Source organism: Oryctolagus cuniculus, chromosome X (genome assembly GCF_051225735.1).
Source record: "Oryctolagus cuniculus isolate XC-2025 breed Fujian yellow rabbit chromosome X, ASM5122573v1, whole genome shotgun sequence".
In the NCBI taxonomy this organism is placed as follows: Eukaryota; Metazoa; Chordata; class Mammalia; order Lagomorpha; family Leporidae; genus Oryctolagus; species Oryctolagus cuniculus.
The window spans coordinates 72,782,787-72,808,507 of NC_142888.1; the positions used below are offsets into that span (position 1 = coordinate 72,782,787).

At 45.8% G+C, this 25,721-nt stretch overlaps 2 protein-coding genes and 1 long non-coding RNA gene across 5 annotated transcripts in view; 1 reads left to right on the forward strand and 2 right to left on the reverse strand.

Annotated features, from left to right (window-relative positions):
- LOC100357610 (protein PBDC1) overlaps window positions 1-25,721 on the reverse strand; it is a 453,980-nt gene that overhangs the window by 175,340 nt on the left and 252,919 nt on the right. The gene's annotated exons all lie outside the window — the stretch shown is intronic.
- Window positions 9,629-15,255, reverse strand: LOC100342236 (NADH dehydrogenase [ubiquinone] 1 alpha subcomplex subunit 1). The gene is made up of 3 exons (XR_519529.5): window positions 15,074-15,255; window positions 13,785-13,874; window positions 9,629-9,784 (listed from the first exon to the last, which is right to left on the reverse strand). It is a non-coding gene; the product is annotated as an NADH dehydrogenase [ubiquinone] 1 alpha subcomplex subunit 1 (long non-coding RNA).
- On the forward strand, window positions 15,366-16,565 carry RNF113A (ring finger protein 113A). Its single transcript, XM_002720127.6, has one exon. The coding sequence runs from the start codon at window positions 15,472-15,474 to the stop codon at window positions 16,504-16,506; it is 1,035 nt and encodes a 344-aa protein (XP_002720173.1). The 5' UTR covers window positions 15,366-15,471; the 3' UTR covers window positions 16,507-16,565.

Genomic DNA, 25,721 nt, shown 5'->3' on the forward strand with positions numbered 1-25,721 from the left:
GTGGAGACAGCAAGCTAAGACAAGGGAAGATAAAGTGTGCCCACATGCACAAATACTTTAGTAAGTCAAAGCAGGGGACGGTGAAATGCTTGAGTCAAAACAGAAGGGAGGCCGGCGCCGCGGCTCACTAGGCTAAACCTCCACCTAGCGGCGCCGGCACACCGGGTTCTAGTCCCGGTTGGGGCGCCGGATTCTGTCCCGGTTGCCCCTCTTCCAGGCCAGCTCTCTGCTGTGGCCAGGGAGTGCAGTGGAGGATGGCCCAAGTGCTTGGGCCCTGCACCCCATGGGAGACCAGGAGAAGTACCTGGCTCCTGCCATCGGATCAGTGCGGTGCGCCGGCCGCGGCGGCCATTGGAGGGTGAACCAACGGCAAAGGAAGACCTTTCTCTCTGTCTCTCCCTCTCACTGTCCACTCTGCCTGCCAAAAAAAAAAAAAAAAAAAAAAACAACAACACAGAAGGGAAGTTGGATGTGGGCAAATGTGGCTGAGTGACATTGTTTCAAGTCTAAAAGACCATCAGAGCACCCTACAAAGGTGGGGAGGTGATATTGTTAGGTAGGAAGTTAGAAAGTAGCCCCTGCGCATGAGAGGGGCCCGAGGAAAACAAAGCATCTGCAGAAGCTCACCTTGGCAGCAGCCCAGGATTTTATACAACAAAGTCCTGCCCAGACCCTGGTAACTTTACAGGTGGTCTCAGCCTTCCCCCCTAGGAAAGCTCCCCAGGAGAATCCCCTCTCCTCAGCACTAAATGGGTTACCTGGCCTGATAACATTGATAAAACATTTTTTTTAATTTATTAATTTATTTAAAAGGCAGAGTTACAGAGAGGCAGAGGCAGAGACAGAGAGAGAGGTCTTCCATCTGCTGGTTCACTCCCCAGATGGCTGCAACTGCTGGAGCTGAGCCAATCCAAAGCCAGGAGCTTCTTCCAGTCTCCCACACAGGTGCAGGGGCCCAAGTGCTTGGGCCATCTTCCACTGCGTTCCCAGACCATAGCAGAGAGCTGGATAGAAGTGGAGCAGCCAGGTCTCAAGCTGGCGCACATATGGGATGCCTGCACTGAAGGCAGCAGCTGTACCCGCTACGCCACAGCACTAGCCCCTAGAGATTAAAACTTTACATCCTTCCTCCAAGGCAGGCACCCTAGGGGAAGCTCCTCTGCCAGAGCCAGGTGGGCTCCCTGGTCTGACAGCACTGAGTAGTGAACCCTTGGGAGGAATTTCACCTAATGCACATTCAGCAAACCCTTTGTCCTGGTGGATTGGAAGGAGAAACGGGGGGAAGAACTGGACCCCTTTCCCTTGTAAGCCCCAGTCTGAATACAGACTGCACGCTCCACCTCTCAGCTCTCTCCTGTGCCATCTGCCTGGCTTGTAGGGTGTATTCTCTCCATTAGACCTTGCTTTCCCTAGTCTGAGTGACTGGGTACTCTCAGATTCTGTCTGGAGAGATGCCCATCTGTTCTGACGGATGCCCTACCCCATTCAACCTTGCTACCTTGCTTACCACTATTCTCTGACTCATGTCTGAATTCTTTCTTGTGTGAAGACAAGAACCTATCCCACCCATCTCTGCTAACAATATGAGCCGAGGGTCTTTTTCAAGATGAGTCTCATCTTCTCCAACAGTAAAGGCCACAGACCCAAATACTGTGCTGCTAAGCTCCAGGCAGATGGATCCCTGAGAGTCATGGTCATCACAAAGACCTCTCAGAACACTGCAGCCATCCTTGAGCCTGAGTGCCTCATTCAATAGTGCCTGGCCCAGAACTAAAATACAATGGCAAAGCTCTTCCTGGATGGTTGCATTTCTGATGATGATGAGTTGATATTCAGTCCATAATCATAACTACAATGGGCTCTTTTTATAGGCATTGGATGCAAAATCCAAGGTCATCTTAGAGGCCTAACTGAACCCCAAATACTAAGTTCTTAGAGGTAAGAGAGAACAGCAAGTTTCGGGGTAGGAGAGGGGCTGGGCTGTTCTCAGGCCTCTAGAAAAAAAGAGTATAGTGTGTGGTGGAATGAGAAGGCCATGCCAAGATGGCTGCTGGCAACAGAAACTGCCTGGCAACAGGGTGTGATTGGTTACCTTGACCAGATTGGCTGCCAGATAAGCTGCTGTAGCAACTGAAATAAACGAGTCTGCAGCCTGCTTACCTCAGGCCTGCTTTCACCCGACTCCGCGACTCCTGCCCCCACCATGTTCTTCCTCTCAGAAACGAATCCACAATAGTGGGCTTAGAAGGAAATCTATCTGCTGAGTGACACTCTCCAGCCATATGGCAGGTGCTTACAGAAGGACAGGCATGGTTTACCAAAGAAACTCATAAGTGCATGGAAAATACTTTTGCTTTCTTAGTGCAGTAATGCCCAGTGTTACCAGTGTCTTCCCTACCTTCTTTCTATTGCCTTTGAGATTATAGCTGTTTGGGTCATAATCAAAATTGCATACTTATTTGTAGATTTGATTAACTGTCCACTGGGTAGCTCAAGTATAATTAGTCTCCATGTTTTCTGGAACTGAGGAAGGTACCTACCAAGAACTAAATCAACAGCTGATACAAAATGTGTTCAAAATAATAAGGCAACAGTCACATGGGTTTACACAAGATCTACTGAGCCATCTTTCCAGTGATTCTCCAAAAATAACAATTATGTCTCTAATCCTGAACCAAGATTTGTAGAAATCCCAAAAGCAACTATTTGGATCTTCATTGCAGAAAAGTCTTTGGAGAGGGGGACAGATGTTTTACAGATAACAGAGGGTACACAAATATGCCAAAGAAATCCTTTAAAATTAAAGATTATATAAACATAGCACAGGATTTATTCCTCATGGAATTTCCTTCTTTTATCAAAAGTGCATCAAAAAGTGAAGTTCATAAGAACATTCTCAACTCCAGGTCCAGGGTTCTATAGGCCACAAAAATCTGCTCCATTTTCCTGTGGAAAGCAAAGAAAGAACACATCCCCCCAAAGAATACTCCAGAGCATGCAAACCTCCAACACCAATATTTGGTCAGGAGTATGCGGAGGTTTCATTGGACACAGAGAGACTCAAACCAATAAGCTGAGTGCCAGTCTCTTTAGATACCTAAAATCTGCATATACATACATGGGGTACAAAAAACCCATAATTGTTCATGTGTCTTGTTTCTCACAAAAGTACTGCAGAATAATTTGAGTCCTAGGTCACAGAAGTATCCAATATGGGGGCCAGCGCTGTGGCCCAGTAAGGTTAAACATCAGCCCAAGGCACCGGCATCCCATATGGGTGCCGATTTGTGTCCCGGCTGTTCCTCTTCCGATCCAGCTCTCTGCTAATGGCCTGGGAAATCAGTGGAAGATGCCCCAAGTCCTTGGGCCCCTGCACCAGCATGGGAGACCAGGAAGAGTCTCCTGGCTCCTGGCTTCAGATCAGCCCAGCTCTGGCCATTGCAGCCAGCTGGGGAGTGAACCAGCAGATGGAAGATCTTTTTCTCTGTCTCCACTGTCTGTAACTCTGCCTTTCAAATAAATAATAAATCTTTAAAAAATTGAAAAAAGTATCCAATATAGAATCTTGAAAACAAAGGATGTTTAACTCTCATTCCCCGCCCCTTAGCTTCATCTAGAAGAAAAGCAGCAGCAAGAGCTGAGGGGGTAACCAGACACTGGAGTCTCAAAATGGCATGAATCTGCATTTTTATTTCTGCTTTCAGAAAAACTGATCCCTTCATTGAAGTTCATGCTGTCTGTTATGTTCATTTGCAGAGCTGAGACTCCCTCACTATGACCACTGTAACAGGGAATCAAAAACTAAGGTCAAGGGTCATTCCAGGACCAGTACTTTGGCGTAGTGGGCTAAGCCTCCACCTATGGTGCTGGAATCCTATATGGGCACCAGTTCAAGTCCAGGCTGCTCCTCTTCTGATCCAACTCTCTGCTATGGCCTGGGGAAGCAGAAGAAGATGGCCCAAGTCCTTGGGGCCCTGCACCCACATGGGAGACCCAGAGGAAGTTCCTGGCTCCTGGCTTCAGATTGGCTCAGCTCCAGCCATTGCAGCCATCTGGGAAGTGAACCAGCAGATGGAAGACCTCTCTCTCTTTCTCTCTGTAACTCTACTTCTCAAATAAATAAATAAAATCGTTTTTAAAAAGGGGGAAGGAGTGCCTTTGGGAGATCTGGGAGTGGGCTGCAGAGCTGAGAAAAGGGTGCTCACAATGCAGCAGTGGCCCCTTCCATGTGTGCAGGGCTGGTCACTTATAAACTACTGAAGTACTTTATCTATGATTTCATGATACCCAAGGATGCAAGTATAGCATATACTACCTTCACTTGCAACATGGAAGAACTGAGGCTCAAATCCGTGTTGTGATACACTGAAGGTCCCACAGTCCACAGGTAATGGAGCCTCCTGACATGAAGTTGCTCCTAACATTATGTGTCTCCACGACTCACTTGATCTGTTTGGGATAAAAACAGTTCGTTCCGTGCCTTCTCAACCTGAAGCACATCACTCTCCTGGAGAGCTCTCCAGTGCATGACGTTTAGAAGCATTGCCAGCTTCTGTCCACTAGATGGCAGCAACACCTCCCCCTCCAGTGACAGGAAAATGTCTTCAGACATTCCAATGTGTCCTGGGGTGGGGGTAAGGAGTGGCAAACTGGTCCATTGAGAAAACCTCTGCTTTAAACCCACCAGTGCAGAGCAGCCTGGCAGATGTATGCAAGCTACATCATTTGTCTGCTTCCCGCCCTGCACAGGCTCCCAATTGCCTTCAGGAGAAATTCCAACACTTGGTGAAACCATACAGTACCCTTCAATGTTAAGGGTCCTGGTCGCTCCCTTTACTCCCTGCCTTTGCACTCTTCGCTCTGGTTCTGCTCCTTTGTATCCCCACCCTCGTGCTCCCTACTTGCAACATTCTCCCCCAAGTTGTCTTATAAACTCTACCCAAACTTCAAGACTTGGCTTAGCGAAGACTTCATCCAGAAACTTACCTAAGCCTTTCCTTCCTGCCCACCCCCAACTCAGTGCTGAGTCAAGGCCCACCTCTGTGCTCCTTCTGCAGACTCATTGCTCCCTCTGACTGTGACATCCTGCAGGGTAGGGCCTGGTATGTAGCATTTGCTCAAACAAAAACTGCTCTTCCAAACAAGTGGCATAAAGGTGGACGCTATGTGTCAGATGCTACTGTTGCATACAAAAGGAAGACAGAAAACATGTTTGTACATGTATGTGCATAAGATGGTGGCGCAGGTGCAGGGCTGGGGATTGGAGCAAGTCTTTTTACCACATCCCTTACATTGTTGGATTTCTGAGCTATGTGACGATGGCATTCATTTTTAAACCTTAAAAATAATAAAAGCAAACGAGGGGATGGAATGGTGATGCAGCAAGTTAAACAGCTGCTTGCAAAACCGGCATCCCACACTGGGGCACCAGTTCAAGTCTCAACAGCTCTGCTTCCGATCCAACTCCCTGCTAATGTGCCTGAGAAGACTGCAGAAGATGGCCCAAGTACTTGGGTCTCTGCCACCCATGTGGGAGACCCCAACGGAGTTTCAGGCTCCTAGCTTAGCCTGGCCTAGCCCTAACCACTAGCCTGGCTCAGCCCTAGCCACTGGGCACTTGGGGAGTAAATCAGCAGATGGAAGAGTTCGCTCTGCCTCTCCCTAACTCTACCTTTAAAATAAAAATAAATCTTTTTAAAAAAGCAATCAGTACCATTTGCAACAGCTAGAGAAAAAAAATTAAATACCTTGGAATAAATTTAACCAAGGATGTGAAAGATCTCTACAATGAAAATTATAAAACCTTAAAGTAATAGAAGATACAAAAAATGGAAAAATCTTCCATGTTCATAGAATTGAAGAATTAGTATCATCAAATGTCCATATTTGCCAAAGCAATTTGCAATGCAATCCCAATAAAAATACCAAGGACATTCCTCTCAGATCTAGAAAAACCAATGCTAAAATTTATATGGAAACATAAGAAACCCTGAATAGCTAATTTTTTTCTTTTTAAATTTCTATTAATATAAAGAGAACAGATTTCATGCATTTCATAGGTACAGCTCTAAGATAACCATACTTCCCTCCCAACCCCTTGCTCTTCCTATCCACCTCCTTCCTTCCCTTTTCTTTTCATTAATTTTTGCTAAGGTATAATTTAATTGTGGTTCTTAGCCCTTGTTTATACTCCTGTAGAACTGTGGTATTTCTATTTTATACTTGTTGAATATTATGGTTAGTGATGCATTAATCCTGTGATTATAGAGTGGATTGAAACTATGTTTTTGCAAAAATTGAAGAAAAAAAGAAAGGAAAGGGGGGGATTGAGGGAAGGAAAGAGTGAGGGAGCGAAGTATAGTTACCTTCTTAGAATAGTACCTATGGAGGCTGGTGCTGTGGCGCAACAGGTTAACGCCCTGGCCTGAAGTGCCGGTATCCCATGTGGGCGCCTGTTCGCGACCCGGCTGCTCCTGTTCTGATCCAGCTCTCTGCTATGGCCTGGGAAAGCAGTAGAAGATGGTCCAACTCCTCGGGCCCCTGCACCCACATGGGAGACCTGGAAGAAGCTCCTGGCTCCTGGCTTCAGATCGGCACAGCTCTGGCTGTTGCGCCCAATTGGGGAGTGAACCATTAGATGGAAGACCTCTCTCTCTGCCTCACCTCCCTGTGTAACTCTTTCAAATAAATAAATCTTTAAAGAAAAAGTACCTATGAAATACATGAGATTGGTTCTTTATATTAATTAAAAATTTTTAAAAAGTGGCATTGTTTTCCTTAACAGGTGATAGAAGGATGTGAGGTCAGTGGCTTAACCACATCTATTAGAATTGCTGTAAGAAAACACTTGTAGAGGCAGGTGTTTGGACTAGCAGCTAAGCTACCACTTGGGCCACCACCGTATCGGAGTGCCTGGGTTCAAGTCCTGGCCACACTCTCAATTCCAACTCCCTGATAATGCTCACCCTAGGAGGCAGCAGGTGATGCTTCTAGTGGGGGCGCTGCCACTCACCTAGGAGACCCAGCCCCAGCCACTGCAGGCATTTGGTGAGTGAACCAGCAGACAGAAGCACTCTCTCTGCCTCTCAAAAAAAAAAAAAAAACCTCATAATTGTTTTCACAATCAAGAGAAACCCAGGCCACATACCACACAATCATCATCTTGCATCTGAATGTTTTAATCTGGTCACTCCACGGCAGTAAAGTACAAAAACAAAGCTCAATTTCACAGCATTTTCATATAAAAAGGAGAGGTGAAAAAATTTGAATCCTGTCACGTTATAGCCCCCAGCTATACAGACCTGACATTTGTCTAAGAAGTTCAACTCATTGGATAATCCCCACCTACAGGCAAAGTGAACAAGTGACAGAAACTAAAACAACAGATTCAGTAATAGATTTATTAATATTGTCAGTCTATATCCAAAACTCCCTACCTGTACTACTCACCCTCTTTTGTCCTTTCCAGGAATAATTCTCCTAACTATTAATTAAATAAATGAGGGCTGTAAAGCAATGACTACAGGCTGTAATCCTAGTGATAGCTTTGGCATACTCTCATAGGGTGGCACAAGACAGACTATTACTCTAAGTGGGAATACCACCAACTTCCTTCTGTGAGCCCTATTCTGCAAAATGAGATCAGTGGAAATCACACACAGTATAGTTAAAATCATCATTAGATCAGATATTAAACTGGATACAAGATTGAGATGAAAAAGTTTAGTGTTCTCATCTGGAGGTCCTGATGCCATCTATGATGCGACTGTACACACACGGCATATCACTGCCTAGATAGTAGTTACACCTTTCAGATCTTCCTATTATTTGGTTACCATTTAAAAAAAAAAGATTTATTTGAAAGGTAGACTCAGGACAGACAGAATGAGACCTTCCATCCACTGGTTCACTCCCCATATGCCCACAACAGGCAGGTCTGGTCAAGGCTGCAGACAGGAGCAAGGAACTCCATCTGGGTATTCCACAAGGGAGGCAGGCACCCAAACACTTGCACCATCCTCCACTGCTTCCCTAGGCACATTAGCAGGAAGCTGGATCACAAGTGGAGCAGCTGGGACTTGAACCAGTGCTCATATGTGATGCCTTCATCACAGGCGGCAGCCTAACCTGCTGCACTAGGCCCAATTTGGTAATTTTTTTTTTTCAGTATATCTGCTGACAAAGCAAGCACTATTTAGTTACCTTTAATCTAAATGTGCAACTCTAAGCGGTCAACGCATACTCACTCATTTTAATAAAGCACTTGATTGCTGATGTGCTCTATATTGAGACAAAAATCAATGCTTAGGTGCATATTATGTTAGATACCATACAGAATGCATAAAATTTGAAGATGCAGTGTCAGTTGTAAAAGTGTCCTAACTAGAATTTTAAATACTATAGGATCCACTCCAGAAAGGAAATAGGAAAAAATACTACTTTTTCTGTATTTTCTTAGTTATCTCTAAAGAAACAATGTTTTTGTGATATATTAATATCTATTACAATGGTAGCAACTACCATCTTTGAAGTATTACATGTCAGGCACACAGAGATGGATGCTTGGTGTACATTATGTCTAATTTTGCAAACCTCAGCTGCCTTTTCTTTTTTTAAAGATTTATTCATTTACTTCAGAGGTAGAGCTACAGACAGGGTCTTCCATCCGCTGGTTCACTCCCCAAACGGTTGCAATAGCTGGAGCTGGACCTATCCAAAGCCAGGAGCCAGGAGCTTCTTCCAGGTCTCCCACTTAGGTTCAGGGGCCCAAGCACTTGTATGATGTTCCATTGCTTTCCCAGGCCACAACAGAGAGCTGGATCAGAAGGGGAGCAGCCAGGATACGAACCAGTGCCCATATGGGATGCTGGTGCTGTAGGCGGAGGCTTTAGCCCACTATGCCACAGCGCTGGCCCCAGTTGCCTCCCTTTTTAAGTGACAAAACTAGATTGGGTAAACCACTTCATCTTCTGAAGCACACTTTTGTTTTGAAGTACACTTTTTTTAAGATTTATTTATTTGAAAGGCAGAGTTATAGAGAAAGAGGGAGAAATCTTCCATCTGCTTGTTCAAACCTCAAATGGCCCCAACAGCCAGGGCTGGGCCAGGCCGAAGCCAGGAGCTTCATGCAGGTCTCCCACACTGGTGCAGGGGCCCAATACTTGGGCCATCTTCCACTGCTTTCCCAAGTGCAGCAGCAGGAAGCTGGACTGGAAGTGGAACAGCCAGAACATCACAGGCAGTGGCTTAACCAGCTGTACCATGATGCTGGACCTTGTAGTAAACTTCAAAAAAGAAATGCTTTAAGACTAGCATTGTGGTATAGTGGGTAAAGCCAACACCTGCAATGCCAGCATCCCATATGGGCAGCAGCTCAAGTCTCGGTTGCTCCACTTCCCATCCAGCTCTCTGCTAATGTACCTGGGAAAGCAGAGGAAGATGGCCCAAATACCTGGGCCCCTGCTACCCACATGGGAGATCCTGATGAAGCTCCTGGCTCCAGGCTTTGGCCTGGTTCATCCCTGGTCATTGCAGCCACCTAGGAGTGAACCAGTGGATGGAAGATCTCTCTGTCTCTCCTCTCTAACTTTCAAATAAATAAATAAATACTCTAAAAATTAAAGAAATGTTTTTGATTTTTTTCAATTAACTTTTATTAAGTACTATATAACACATTGCATGTTACATAATACATTACACAACCTTCTAACAGGGGTAGATGACCATAAATGAGTTATTTTTCATCAATCAGGAAAATGCTTCTTTAATCAATGTTCTCCAAACCCTGAAAAAAAGTTTAAAAAAAGAACATGAGAATTTGCCATTCAAGATGTTTTCATTTCCAAATAGCACTCTGTTACTAAAGGAAGTGTGTTTATATCCCACATTTCTTTCAAATATATAACTGTTTATAAAAAGGCCCTTCCCCCACCCAGTCAGAACAACTATTTTCCACCAGAATCCTCCTTATATATAGCACCTTCAATGAGAGAATAAAGCGGAATCTATTCTATAAGATAACAGCCCACATGTGGTAGATACTATTATCCCCATCCCATATTTTGTAAGATTGAGGACATGGGCTCAGAGAGGTCACTTGCTTAAGTCAGCAAGGAAGTAACAGAATTCTAGTCTAGGGTTCCAAACTCCAGAACACTTGCCCTATAAACAGTACACTATTTATTTAAAAGACTCAGTTCACAACCAAATACTGTCAACTAAAATATTAATCAGTGATGACATTTCCTCTAGGTATTAAAATAACAGTTTAGCTATTTCATTTACTACTGCAAGATAATCATCTTGAGAGAAGTTACAATTACATATTCCTAGGAGTTACCTCTTAAAAACCCTCATTTTATTTCACATGTCAGGTAATTCTCATAGCTATCCTTGAACCATACTTGGACAAACACAACTCTAGGTAACCAGATAAAAGAGTCCCCCTCTCATTCAGGAAGGATCTGTTCTAAGACCCTCAGTGAATACCTGAAACCACAGACAGCACCATGCTGTATATACAGTATTTTTCCCTATACATAACATACCTATGATGAAGCTTAATTCATAAATTAGGCACAGTAAGAGATTAACAGTAATAATAAAATAGAGCAACCTATAATGTACTGTAAAAGAAAACGCCTAAGTTTTAAATAACTTATTTCTGGAACTTTCCATTAATATTTTCAGATTGCAGCTGATAGCGGGCAACTGAAACTGTGCAAAGTGAAACCACAGACAAGGGAGGACTACTGTCTACCACCACAGCCATTAGGTTAGATTCACAAACAGCACTGAGAGGGAGATAACTTAGGATGAATCCTTATAATGTTATTTAATCACTCGGAACCTCTGCTTTCTCATCTATAAAATGGAGACAATATTTACCTATTTGCAGTGAAGAATAAATGAGCAATAAGATATGAAAACATAACTGGGATGGGCATTTGGCACATCAATTAAGACTAAACTCAGAATGCCCACATCTTCTATCAGAGTGTCTGGGTGGAGTCTCAGCTCTGCTCCTGATTCCAGCTTCCTGCTAACATGGACCATGGGCTGCAAGAGGCAACAGCTCAAGTACTTGGGTCCCTGCCATCCATGCAGAACTGGATCGAGTTCTTGCCTCCCAGGCTTTTGGGGAACAAACCAGTGGCTGGGGGGTTTCCATCTCTCTTTCTGCTTCTCAAAATAAATTTTTTAATAAGATTTGAAAGGCAGTTACAGAGAGGCTGAGGCAGACGTGAGTGCAGGGGCCCAAGGACTTGGGCCATCTTCTACTGCTTTCCCAGGCCATAGCAGAGAGCAGGATCAGAAGTGGAGCAGCCAAGACTTGAACCAGCACCTGCCCATATGGGACGCTAGCACTGCAGGCAGAGGCTTTACCTACTACGTCACAGTGTTGGCCCCAAAAGATTTTTTTTAAAGTAAACATTTTTTGAGGGGCAAATGTTTTGTCTACTAAGATTCTAGTTGAGTGGGGCCAGCATTGTGGCAAAGCAGGTTAAACTGCCACCTATGAAGCTGGCATCCCATACGGGTGCCAGTTCAAGCCCTGGCTGCTCCACTTCTGATCCAGCTCCCTGCTAATGCACCTGGGAAAGCAGAAGATTGCCCAAGTACTTGAGCCTCTGCACCCACTTGGGAAATCAATATGAAGCTCCTGAATTCTGACTCCTGGCTTCAGTTCAGCACAGCTCTGGCCACTGTGGCCATTTGGGGAGTGAGGAACCAGATAGAAGATCTCTCTCTGTGTCTCCCTCTCTCTCTGTAACCCGACCTTTCAAATAAATAAACAAACCTTATTTTAAAAAATATGCCAATGAAGACCTTAGGAGGGAGCAGTCATGGCTCAAGTGACTGGGTTCCTGTCAGCCACATGGGAGACCAGGATTCAGTTCCCATTTCCCGGCCTCAGCCCAGCACAGTCCAGCCCAACCATTGCAAGCATTGTAAGGGTGAACCAGCAGATGGAAGCACTGTCTCTCTGTCTCTCAAATAATTTTTTTTCAAAAAATTATGAAAATGAATTACAAGATATAAAAATGTACCATTAGATTGAGCCATATGAAAATGCTACTACTAGGGCTGCCACTGTGGCATAAAGGACTAAGTAGCCACCTGTGATGCTGGCATCCCATATGGCAACTGGTTCAAGTCCTGGCTGCTCCACTTCCGATCCAGCTCCCTGCTAATACCCTTGGGAAAGCAGCACAAGATGACCCAAATGCTTGAGTCCCTACACCCACGTGGCAGACCTGAATGAAGCTCCTGGCTCCTGGCTTGGGCTTGGCGCAGCCCCAGCCACTACAGTCATTTGGGGAGTGAACCAGTGGATGGAAGATCTCTCTCTACCTCTCTCTAGGTAACTCTTTAAAGTAAATAAAATAAATCTTTAAAAAAAAATGCTACTTGGCCATATTTGATCTACATAAACTATAATTTCATATGAACCAATTACATGTAAAATTATAATTCTTGGGGCTGGCGCTGTGACAAAGCAGTAAAGCCAATACCTGCAGTGCCAGCATCCCGTACAGGCACCAGTTCGAGTCCCGGCTGCTTCACTTCCAATCTAGCTTTCTGCTATGGCCTGGGAAAGCCACAGAAGATGGCCCAAGTCCTTGGGCCCCTGTACCCGAATGGGAGACCCAGAAGAAGCTCCTGGCTTCAGATCAGTGCAGCTCTGGCCGTTGCTGCCAATCAGGGAGTGAACCAGCAGATGGAAGACCTCTCTCTGTCTCTCCTCTCTCTGTGTAACTCTGCCTTTCAAATAAATAAATCTTTAAAAAAAGTTATAATTCTCTAAATGTAGCACTGTCTCTAAATGTGGTACTGGTGCAGACTAACGGAGTACAGAAGAGTACATCTGTGACACACACCATGAATATATGGAAATTTAGTTGACTAGTGTTTCAAAAAAAACGATTGTTCTATAATTAGGTAATTGTGACAACTGGCTACCACTTGGAAAATATTAAAGTTAAATCTTTGCCCCACATTATATCCCAAACTGACTTGTGGATAGACCAAAGAACTAAATGCTAAAAAAAAAAAAAAAAAAAAAAAACACAAACAGTGTTTGGAGAAATTGAACAATATATTTATAGTCTTGAGCAGGAATGGACTTTGTAAAGAAAACATAAAACCCAGAATCTAGAAAGATAAAACATGATAAACTAAACATCAAAATGAAAAACAATTTTCTGATGAAAAACAGCATAAAGTAAAGGCAAACAGCAGACTAGGAAAAATATTTACCATATTAAATAGCTAAAATCCAAAACACATGAAGAACTACAAATCAAAAGGGCAAGAGAGGGACCAGCATATATGTTGTGCAGCAAGTTAACTTGCCATATGAGTATGGGTTTGACTCCCTGCTGCTCTTCTTCCCACCTAACACAGCTGGAAAAGAAGCAGAGGGTGGCTCAAGTGGTTGGGCTCCTGTCACCTGTGGGAGAACCGGATGGAGTGCTGGGCTCCTGGCTTCAGCCTGCCAGGCCACTGTGGCCATTTGGGGAGAGAACCAGCTGACAAAAGATCTGTCTTTCCTTCTAACTCAGACTTTCAAATAAATCTTTAAATAAAAAGGGAGGGGGTGGTGCAAGAGAATAAAGGAGATAAACAGACTATAGAACAGGAAATACAAACGATCACTAAATACAAAAAGTTATTCAACCTCATTAGAAGAAAACACAAATTAAATTAGCACTCTATGACCTTAACAAGGAATTACCAGAACCCACAACATTAGCAAAAGGCTAGCATCAAAGTCATCTTACCTTAGCGACATAGTGACGATTAACTCCAGAGATGCGCTTATCTCTTTGCATCAAACTCCACTGATACTGAAAATGAGCAATCCTTTTTTCCTTCAAATAAAAGACAGACAATTATTATTGCAGTTGAAGATAAGTGATCCAAAAGATGGATATTAGGACTTTTAAAAAGTGACATTCTAGAAAAATGCAATCATCACTTAAATAAAAGCCATGCTAACAATACAAAACCAGGGGTCAGCGCTGTGGCGCAGTGGGTTAACACCCTGGCCTGAAGCACTGGCATCCCATATGGGTGCCAGTTCTAGTCCTGGCTGCTCCTGTTCTGATCCAGCTCTCTGCTATGGCCTGGGAAAGCAGAAGACGGCCCAAGTCCTTGGGCCCCTGCACCAGCGTGGGAGACTCGGAAGAAGCTCCTGGCTTCCGATCGGCCAAGCTCCGGCCGTTGCGGCCAATCAGGGAGTGAACCATTGGATGGAAGACCTCTCTCTCTCTCTGCCTCTCCTCTCTCTTTGTAACTCTGACTTTCAAAATAAAAATAAATATTTTTTAAAAAATACAAAACCAGAATGTCCTAAATAAAATCAGACCAATAAATTTAGGTTGGTAATCCTGACTTCTTACCCTTTCTATTTTAAACAACACCACTGAGGTTTCTCTTCTTACCCGCCCCCCCCCCTTTTTTTTAAAGAAACGCTTAACTTGCCTTTTGGAACTCTAAGAAATAACGGTAGATTATACGCAAAGGGCACTCACAAAGCCAAAAGGCAATCAAGTCTAACTGTTCTCTAGAGATGTTGTGAAGGACTACGAAAAGAGTAAAATTTAAATCTTGATGTGAGAAACAGGATCTCCCAGTAAATTCCTAAAGGCTTGCGAGAGAAAGTGAAGAATAAAAAAGCCCAAGGGGGGATTATTGGTAGGAAAGAACCAGAAGCTATAGCGATGTTCATGTGAGAAATTAAAACCAAAATCGAGCAGCAAAGATCAGAAATCTGGGTCACAACAACACCAGCCCGAGTCCCTCTGCCTACGAGTTTGCTGCAGACCTCTTGTAATCCACATTTCAAGTTCCCGAACTGCTACTCTCTCCCACACCGCACCCTTCACCCGCGACAGCAGGATGTGCTTTCTGTGCGACTTTGTTCCGCAAGTCTCCGCTTTTCAACAACACGAAGCGGAGGGCCGATTTTCGTATTCCCAACCTCGGGAACAGGCTCCGCATCTTAACTGCTGGTGCCCCACCCCCGTCTAGGGAAGGCCTATTCCCGGGGCGGGGGAAGCCGCCTTACCTTGCGCCCGTTAGTGAACTTGTTAATGTACGCGGTGGCCACTCCGGGGATACTCAAACACACGGCCATAATGGCGACTCCAGGCAGAATCTCGAACCACATCTCGGCACCGCTACCTAAGCCAAAACCCTACTTTCAGGTCTCTAAAGGTGACCGGGACTCCGTTTTCTTCCCGGTAAGCCCCGCGCAGCCCACAAAGGGGCGGAGCCACGCACCCCGAAGGAAGCCACGGAGTCCGGCAGGGCTCAAGAGTGGCTGGCGCCGGCGCTCTCGCCTTCGCGACTGTATTTCACCAGCCTCTTTTGCTCCGATTGGCTACGGAGCGCGCGACGTGCAGACGTAAAGAGTTCTCGTGAGACCTGGGACGCCGCGGCCGTTTCGGAACTCAAGACTCCAAAATGGCGGAGCAACTTTCTCCCGGGAAGAGTACGGACCAGGTGTGCACCTTCCTATTCAAAAAGCGTGGGCGGAAAGGAGCTGCAGGCCGCAGAAAGCGCCCGATCTGCAACCCGGAGTCCGGGGAAAGCGGTAGCAGTAGCGACGAAGGCAGCACTGTGGTGCGACCGGAGAAGAAGCGGGCGGCCCACAATCCGATGATACAGAAGACCCGTGGCAGTGGTAAACAAAAAGTATCCTATGGCCACCTGAGTAGCGAGGAGGAGGAACAGGGAAATGAGCCCGAGACTCTCGGAGTGGTCTACAAATCCACCCGCTCAGCGAAACCGGTGGGGCCGGAGGATATGGGAGCGACGGCTGTCTACGAGCTCGACACAGAGAAGGAGCGTGACGCGCAAGCCATCTTCGAGCGCAGCCAGAAGATACAGGAAGAGCTGAGGGGCAAGGAGGATGACAAGATCTACCGGGGAATCAATAACTACCAGAAGTACATGAAGCCCAAGGATACATCTATGGGCAATGCCTCCTCCGGGATGGTGAGGAAGGGCCCCATCCGAGCGCCCGAGCACCTGCGAGCCACCGTGCGCTGGGATTACCAGCCTGACATCTGTAAGGACTACAAGGAGACTGGTTTCTGCGGCTTCGGAGACAGCTGCAAATTCCTCCATGACCGTTCCGATTACAAGCATGGGTGGCAGATTGAACGTGAGCTTGATGAGGGTCGCTATGGTGTCTATGAGGACGAAAATTATGAAGTAGGAAGCGATGATGAGGAAATACCATTCAAGTGTTTCATCTGCCGCCAGACCTTCCAAAACCCGGTTGTCACCAAGTGCAGGCATTATTTCTGCGAGAAGTGTGCGCTGCAGCATTTCCGCACCACCCCGCGCTGCTATATCTGCGACCAGCAGACCAATGGCGTCTTCAATCCCGCGAAAGAATTGATTGCTAAGTTGGAAAAGCTCCGAGGTTCAGCAGGGGATGGAGCTTCCGATTTCCCAGAAGACTCTGATGAGGGTCCAATCCCCATTACTTAGGTTTCCCATCATTCTCAAATCTCAAAATAAATATTTTGTCGTTCTTTTGGGAATCTTAATTTGTGTCCTTTCTTTTTAGGGAAAGTGACAGAGAAAGCAGATGATGAAGTAGGGTCCTGGATTAAAAGCTCCAAGGTAGGTATAATGTGGATTTTTAGCCCTAGGAGAAGCGCTTTGCCTGTGTGTCTTTTCAGAACTTTTGGCATATATTATGGGGATAGGAGAAGTTTGAGGAAAGAGCTAGAGTCTGAGCGCAGTAACCAGAGGGGTGATGAAAGCAAGAACTGAACCTGTTATATTTATGTGTAACTTAATAGTTTCCAAAGCACTCACCCCCCCACCCCCACCCCCTTGTTTCTCTTGGGAGGCTGTACTGTTTCAAAATGCACCCACGCCAAGGTGTACTAATGGAAGAAAAATTGACTTGGGTAACTGGTAGCCAGCACCACAGAGTACGTGTATGGGAAATGGCCCTTGCTGTCTTTGAAGCATTTGTAGGTAACCCTCACTTCTGTGGATGATAGAAAAGCTCTATGCTGTGCTATTCAGTATGATAGACACTGGCTTCATGTCGCTGATGAGCACGTGAAATGTGGCTAGGGGCCACATATTGCTCTAGAATTTGTTCTGAATTTGTGAACTTGCAGAGGGTGAAAACTTAATATTTTATGATCCAGTCTGAAAGTGGCTGTGTTCTCACAGACTATAATAGAGCTGAGCACGTCCTAGTAAAGTTAGTTAATATACCTGTCTTCTCAGTTTTTGAACCCCTCAGTGACTAGCCTACTGCTTGGCAAATAATAAGCATGGATTAAATAAGCCTGGAGAGGTTTTAAAAGGGAGATTGGGGCCAGAGCCTTAAATCCAAGTGGAGGAATTTTGATTCTATTCTGTAGGTAATGGGGAGGTAGCAGAGGTTTGGGGATTGCAGGCAGTTGAGTTAGGTCAACTATGATTAGAATCTGGGCTGATCTCAGGAAACAGGTGCAGAAATAAGTTGTGAGAGTGTGTTTTATTCACATTCATTCATCCATTTAAAGCTATTCTTTGAGTAGCTACTCTCAGACTCGGGTTGGCATAGGGGAAACTAGCAGCAAACAAAATAGACTAGCCCTTGCTCCCATGGAACATTAAACAATGATAAGTGTGATGAATACAAGAGGGCACTGGTTTGATCTCAGGATTAATCCAATCTGAGCCTTGGAGGAGGGGTGGGCATTTGCAGTAGTTAAGACACCCACATCCCATATCGGGTTCCTGACCTATCTCTAGCCTCTGCAGCCTCATGCTAATGTAGACCATAGAAGGCAGCAGTGATGGCTCCAGCAATTGGGTTCCTACTACCCATGTGGGAGACCTGGATTGAGTTCCTGGCTCCTAACATTGCTGGCATTTGAGGAGTAAACTAGGAGATGGGAACTCTTCTGTCTCTTTCTGCCTATCAAATGTTTTAAAAATGAAGTATAGGGGTTGGCGCTGTGGCAGAGCAGGTTAAACTACTGCCTGTAGTGCTGGCATCCCATATGGGTGCTGGTTCAAGTCCCGGCTGCTCCACTTCCAATCCAGCTCCCTGCTAATGTGCCTGGAAAAGCAATGGAAGATGGCCCCTGCACCCACATGGGAGACATGGAGGAGGCTCCTGGCTCCTGGCTTGGGTCTGGCCCAACCCTGGCAGTTACAGTCATTTGAGGGGAGAACCAGCAGGTGGAAGATCGCTCACTCTCTCTGACTCTCCCTATAACTATGCTTTTCAAATAAATAATATTTTAAAAAATAAAAATTATGGGGGCAGCACTGTGGTGAAGCGGGTTAAGCTGCCGCCTGTGGTCCCAGCATCCCATATGAGTGCTGGTTCAAGTCCCGGCTGTTCCACTTCAATCCAGCTTTCTGCTGTTGCTTAGGAAAGCAGTACAAGATGGCCCAAGTCCTTGGGCCCCTGCCCCCATGTGGGAGAACCTGAAGAAGCTCCTGGGTCCTGGCTTCAGATTGGCCCTGCTCTGTCTGTTGCAGCCATTTGGGGAGTGAACCAGTGGATGGAAGATTCTCTACTTCTACCTCTGCCTCTCTAACTCTGCCTTTCAAATAAATAATTAAATCTTTTTAAAAATAATTAAGTATAGGGGCTGATGTGGCACAGGAAGCTAAGCTGCTGCCTGTAAAACCAGCACCCAGTATCAGTTCCAGTTTGAATCCTGGCTGCTCCACTTTTTTTTTAAGATTGATTTATTTGAAAGGCAGAGTTACAGAGAGGGAGAGACAGACAGGTTTTTCCATCTGCTGGTCCACTTCCCAGCTCTGACTGTTGCAGATGAAGACCTCTCTCTCTGCCTCTCCTCTCTCTGTGTAACTCTGACTTTCAAATAAATAAATAATCTTTAAAAAAAAAAAAGAGTTAGTGGAGGGGCCAGTGCTTTGGCATAACGGGTAAAGCCACTGCCTGCAGTGCCGGATCCCATATGGGCACCAGTTCAAGTCCCGGCTGCACCACTTCTGATCCAGCTCTCTGCTATGGCCTGGGAAAGCAGTGGAAATGATCCAAGTACTTGGGCCCCTGCACCTGCGTGGGAGACCCAGAAAAAACTCCAGGCTGCTGGCTTCAGATCAGCTCAGTACCAGCTGTTGAGGCCACTTGGGGAGTGAACCAGAGGATGGAAGACTTTTCTCTCTGCCTCTCTGTAACTCTACCTTTCAAATAAATAAAAAAAAAAAGTAGAGCAAAGCTTTATAGAAAAAGATAAACTTTGAATTATTCTCTTTTTAACTGGGTTCCTGCTACCATGTGGGAAGCCTAGATTGAATTCCTGGTTCCTGATGTTGCAAGCATTTGAGGTACAAAACTAAGAATGGAATCAATCCCCTCTCTGTCTCCTTTTGTATCTCTCAGCCTCTCAAGTAAGTTAAATTACATAAGCTGAGAGAAAAGCTTCTAAGAGAAAACAGGAGGAAAGGGAAGGAATGCATTAACTAATAATTTCTAGAAAGTAGGATTGAGAAGGAATGGAATTAAGAACATCAATTAGCCCTTTTTATTTGAGAGAGTGACAGGGGAGTTGAGATACAGATCTTCCATCTGCTGGATCCCTCCCCAAATGGGCACACCAGAACTCCATCCAGATCTCACACATTGAGCCATCTTCTGCTTTCTCAAGCACATGAGCAGGGAGCTGGAGCCAAAGCAGAGCAGCCGGGACTCAAAGCATTGCTCTGATGTAGGATGCTGGCTTTGCAAGTGGCAGCTTAACCTGTTGTGTCATACTGATAGCCCCATCAGATAGTTTTTATTTTGTTTTTTTGTTGTTTTTTTTTGTTGTTGTTTTTTAGTTTTTTGACAGGCAGAGTGGACAGTGAGAGAGAGAGACAGAGAGAAACGTCTTCCTTTTGCTGTTGGTTAACCCTCCAATGGCTGCCGCAGCCGGCGCACCACACTGATCCGAAGGCAGGAGCCAGGTGCTTCTCCTGGTCTCCCATGGAATGCAGGGCCCAAGCACTTGGGCCATCCTCCACTGCACTCCCGGGCCATAGCAGAGAGCTGGACTGGAAGGGGGATAACCCAGACGGAATCCAGCGCCCCGACCGGGACTAGAACGCGGTGTGCTGGTGCCGCTAGGTGGAGGATTAGCCTATTGAGCTGCGGCGCCAGCCTCCATCAGATAGTCTTAAAAGAGCTGAGAAAAAAAAAGATATTTGTCAGCTATTCCATGTAAGGTTTACTTATTTAAGAGAAACAAAGTGCTTCATGTCACTCTACAAATGTTGCAATGGGCAAACAAGGGGAGGCTGAAGCCAGGAGCTGAAGATTCAGTCCAATTCTCCCATGTGGGTGGCAGGAACCCAACTACTTGAGCCATCACACTGCTTCCCAAGATTTGCATTATCAGGAAGCTGTAGTTGAGAGTGAAGCCAAGGCTTGAACCCAGGCATGCCAATATAGGTACAGGCATTCTAACTGGTATCTTAAATGCTAGGCCAGAGGCCTACCCCCCTATTGAAAAGCAGAGTGGGGGCTGGCGCTGTGGCGTAGCGAGTAAAGCCACCGCCTGCAGTTGCCAGCATCCCATATGAGCACCGGTTTGAGTCCCAGCTGCCTCACTTCCAATCCAGCTCTCTGCTGTGGCCTGGGAAAGCAGTGGAGGATGGCCCAAGTCCTTGGGCCCCTGCACCCACGTGGGAGACCCGGAAGAAGCTCCTGGCTCCTAGCTTTGGATTGGCACAGCTCCTGCCATTGCGGCCATCCGGGGAGTGACCCAGCGAGTGGAAGACCTCTCTCTCTCTCTCTGTGTAACTCTGACTTTCAAATAAATAAATGAATATTTTTTTAAAAAGGCAGAGTGTTATGCTGGTTCATTTCCCAAATGCTTGCAACAGCCAAGGCTGAACCAGGCTGAAGCCAGAAGCCAGCATTGTGATATGGAATGTGCTTAACTCTTTGCACCACAACACTCGCCCCTCATTTTCTTCTTTTTTTTTTAAAGATTTATTTATTCATTTGAAAGGCAGAGTTATAGAGAGGCAGAGGCGGAGAGAGTGAGAGAAGTCTTCCATTTGCTGGCTCATTCCCCAAATGGACACAATGGTCAGAGCTGGGCCAGTCAGGAGCCAGGAGCTTCTTCCAGGTCTCCCATGTGGGTGCAAGGGCCCAAGGACTTGGGCCATCTTCTTCTGCTTTCCCAGACCATAGAAGAGAGCTGGATTGGAAGCGGAGCAGCCAGGACACCAACCAGCATCCATATGGGATGCCGGCACTGCGGGTGGTGGCTTTACGAGCTATGCCACAGCGCCGGCCCCTTTCCTTTTCCTTAATTTTTATCTACTTCTGTGAGAGGGAGCATAACAGAGAGAAAGTTCGTCCATGTGCTAGTTCACTCAACAAATAGCCACAACAGCCAGGTCTATGCCAAGCTGAATTCGTGAACTACATCCAGGCCTCCCACATGGGTGGCAGGGGCCCAAGCACTTGGGCCATACTCTGCTGCCTTCCCAGGAGCACTAGCAAGAAACTGGATTGGAAGTAGAGCAACCACACCTAGAACCAGCACTGGGATATGGGATGCCAGTGTTGCCAGCAACAGCTTAACCCGTAGTTCCCTAATCCATCAGCAGTCCTTCAGATGGATCATAGCTTCACAAAAGCACAGAAATACTCAAAATATTTTTCATGTTTACAAATTTTTAATTTGTAAATCTGTAAGTCGGAAATAATATTATCACCTTTAATTAAATGGTGCATCTTCATAGGTGGCAACTATTCTTACAATGACAAAAAAATTAAATGTGGGAGTGGGGAGCAAGCACTCTAGCAGAGATGAGATTGCAGCTGCTCTCTGAAGGAACCGCCCTAGTCTGAGAAGTCATGGGAGGCTTCCCTAGTAAGTGAACCTTAAACTGTAGCCTGACATGGGAGTGGGAAAGTTTCGCAGGCAGAGGGACAAGTATATAGTGAAACTGGCTTCAGCTAAGAAATCAGCAGTCTGAGATGGTTGGGGGAAAGAAGCAAGGTGGCCAGGTAGTCATGGGCCAAAGCTGAGACCCCTTCCATGTCATGTTAAGGACTTTGGACTTTATCTGATGGGCAAAGAATTTTAAGAAGGAAAGTAAAATGATCAGCTTTGAATTTCACAATATAATTCTGGGGGCCAGTGTTATAGCATTACACGTTAAGCTGCCACCTGCAACGTGGGCATTCTATTTGGGCACTAGTTCAAGTTCCAACTGCTCTGTTTCCGACCCAGCTCCCTGCTAATGCACCTGGGAAAACAGTGGAAGATGACTGACTGAATTGCTTGGGCCCCTGCACCCACATGGGAGACCCAGATGAAGCTCTTGGCTCCTGGTTTCGACCTGGCCCAGCCTTGTCTGTTGTGGCCATCTAGGGAGTGAACCAGTAGATCGAAGATCTGTCTCTCTGTCTTTCCCTCTCTCACTGTAACTCTGCCTTTCAAATAAATAAATCTTTAAAAAAAAAAAAAAAAACTAAAAAAAAGGCCGGCGCTGCGGCTCACTAGGCTAATCCTCTGCCTTGCGGCGCCAGCACACCAGGTTCTAGTCCCGGTCAGGGCGCCGGATTCTGTCCCGGTTGCCTCTCTTCCAGGCCAGCTCTCTGCTGTGGCCCGGGAGTGCAGTGGAGGATGGCCCATGTCCTTGGGCCCTGCACCCCATGGGAGACCAGGAGAAGCACCTGGCTCCTGCCATTGGATCAGCGCAGTTCGCCGGCCGCAGCGCACCGGCCGCGGCGGCCATTGGAGGGTGAACCAACGGAAAGGAAGACCTTTCTGTCTCTCTGTCTCTCTCTCTGTCCACTCTGCCTGTCAAAAAAAATAAAATAAATAAATAAATAAAACCTGACAAGATAAAAAATACGTGTATAATTCCGCAGTGTGGGAAAAGGGTTGAAGGGAACCAGATACAAGGAAGGAGATCAGTTCCAAGGGTAGTGCAGTAGTCCAGTGAGATGGTGGTAGACTTGGACTGCACTGGTGGCTATGGACATTCATCTGACACTTTTGAGCATCCACTATATGATGCATTAGTCTAAGTGATGGTGATACATCCATGACTAAAGCATACAAGTTCCTATACTCATAGAACTTACATGAGAAACAGTATCTGATTTACACATACACACAAACACATATGAGAGTAAAGTTTATTGTGGTGGAAAAAAATTTTAAATCCATGCATAGTTTTTTTCATAACACGCATATTCCAAGAATTTTTTTGAAGTACCCATATATATGTAAAATACTGTGAAGAACAATATAAAGCTGTCTCTTTACCCTTTTCTCTGTTGCATGCTATCATGCCTACAGTTTATCTCTGTTGAATGTGCCAGTATTTTCCTGTCTTTTACCAAAACCCCCAACTATTTCTGCGAATATCTTTAAAGTTGAACTTCTTCACCCTGTGTAGCAAATGAAGTCAGTTCCTTCAGGAAGAGATAAGGAGCTATCTGTTTTACAGCTTGCTTCTCTCTAGACAAAACCTCCTTCCCAGCTAAGATTCAAGTTGGGGGTGGGGTGGCAGCATGCTTCTCTCTAAGTGACACCCCGCCTTTAGAGCCTGGGCCTTCTCATCTTACCTCTCCCAGTGTGGAGCCACCCCCTTACTACCCAGAGAAAGGAAAATTGGGACTGTCAATCTAAATAAAACAACCATCAGAGAGAGCAACTCTTTAAAGAATAATACTATTATCTATCTCTCTCTAACTGCCTTTCACATAAGTAAAAATCTTTTTTTCTTTTTTTTTTTTTTTTTTCTTTTTTGACAGGCAGAGTGGACAGTGAGAGACAGAGAGAAAGGTCTCCTTTCCCGTTGATTCACCACCCAATGGCTGCTGCTGCCGGCGCATCACGCTGATCCGAAGGCAGGAGCCAGGTGCTTCTCCTGGTCTCCCATGCGGGTGCGCAGCCCAAGGACTTGGGCCATCCTCCACTGCACTCCTGGGCCACAGCAGAGAGCTGGACTGGAAGAGGAGTAACCGAGACAGAATCTGGCGCCCTGACTGGGACTAGAACCTGGTGTGCCAGTGCCGCAGGCAGAGGATTAGCCTATTGAGCCGCGTCGCCCGCCACAAAGATCTATTTTCAATGTACTTAATGATCATATAGTTAACTCTACACTAAGTAAAAGTGTTCAACAACAACACCAAAAAAGAATCTTTAAAAAAACAATAGGCATAACGTTATTAATTATTGTTGTGGCGTAACGGTTTAAGCCAACACCTGCAAAGCCAGCATCCCATATGGGCGCCAGGTGGAGCCCTGGCTGCTCCACTTCCAAACTCCCTGCTAATGCACCTGGGGAAGCAGCAGAAGATGGCCCAAGTACTTGGGCCCATGAATCCAAGTGGGAGACCCAGAAGAATCTTGAGGCTCCTGGCTTCCGCCTGGCACAGCCCCAGCCATTGCAGCCATTTGGGAATTGAACCAGTGGATGGAAAGGTGTTCTCTCTCTCTCTCTCTCTCTCTCTGCCTTTCAAATAAATAAATCTTTTTTTAAAAAAAGAATAATGTGGCTGTTCTCTTGTGCATGGGGAGGCAGCCTGTTGGGTTTCCCCCACTTGACAATAAAACTTTTCCATTAAAAAAAAAAAAAGAAGAATGCTATGTATTTGGGAATAGCAGAGCAGTGCAATGGGAATACACATGCCATAGTAAACTATAAGTGTATTCAAAGAGTTTGAAGCAAGAGAAAATGATTAAAGACAAAAATAGGGAAGACTAAATCCAGCATTTTAAAACAAGAATCTTTGGCCACAATGATTAATAACCAGGGTGACAGTCCGAGGTTGAACAGGCAGTTACTGGGCACTTGTCTTTCTGAAAGTACTTTGTGTATAAGGTTTTGGTGGGGGTTGGCATTGTGGCAGAGCAGGTTAAACTACCTCCTGTGACACAACCATGATGAAGAACATTTTTATCACTCTAAAGTTTTCTGGAATCTCTCTTCAGTAAATCCCTACCCCAACCTTGTCACTTTTCAGCCATTAATCTGTTTTCTTTTAAAAAAATATTTATTTTAGGGGTCGGTGCCGTGGCTCACTAGGTTAATCCTCAGCCTGCGGCGCCAGCATCTCATATGAACAAACACTGGATTCTGTCCCGGTTGCTCTTCTTCCAGTCCAACTCTCTGCTGTGGCCCGGGAAGGCAGTGGAGGATGGCCCAAGTGCTTGGGCCCCTGCACCCGCATGGGAGACCAGGAGAAGCACCTGGCTCCTGGCTTTGGATTGTTGCAGCGCCGGCCGTAGCGCACATTTGGGGGGTGAACCAACAGAGGGAAGACCTTTCTCTCTGTCTCTCTCTCTCAGAGTCTATAACTCTACCTGTCAAAAAAAAAATATTTATTTGAAAGTCAGAGTTAGAGAGAAGGAGAGGCAGAGAATGATAGATATTTCATCTGCTGGATAATTCCCCAAATTGCTGCAACAGCCAGAGCTGGACTGGTCCAAAGCCAGGAGCTTTTTCTGGGTCTCCTACGTGGGTGCAGGGGCCCAAGGACTTGGGCCATCCTCCACTGCTTTCCCAGGCCACAGCAGAGAGCTGGATCGGAAGTGCAGCAGCCAGGACTCAAACCAGCACCCATATGGGATGCCAGCACCGCAGGCAGTGGCTTTACCCACTACACCAATGGCGCCAGCCCCATGAGTCTGTTTTCTACCAATATAGTTATCTAGAATTTCAATTAAATGGACTCTTACAGCATATAGTCTCTGTGTCTA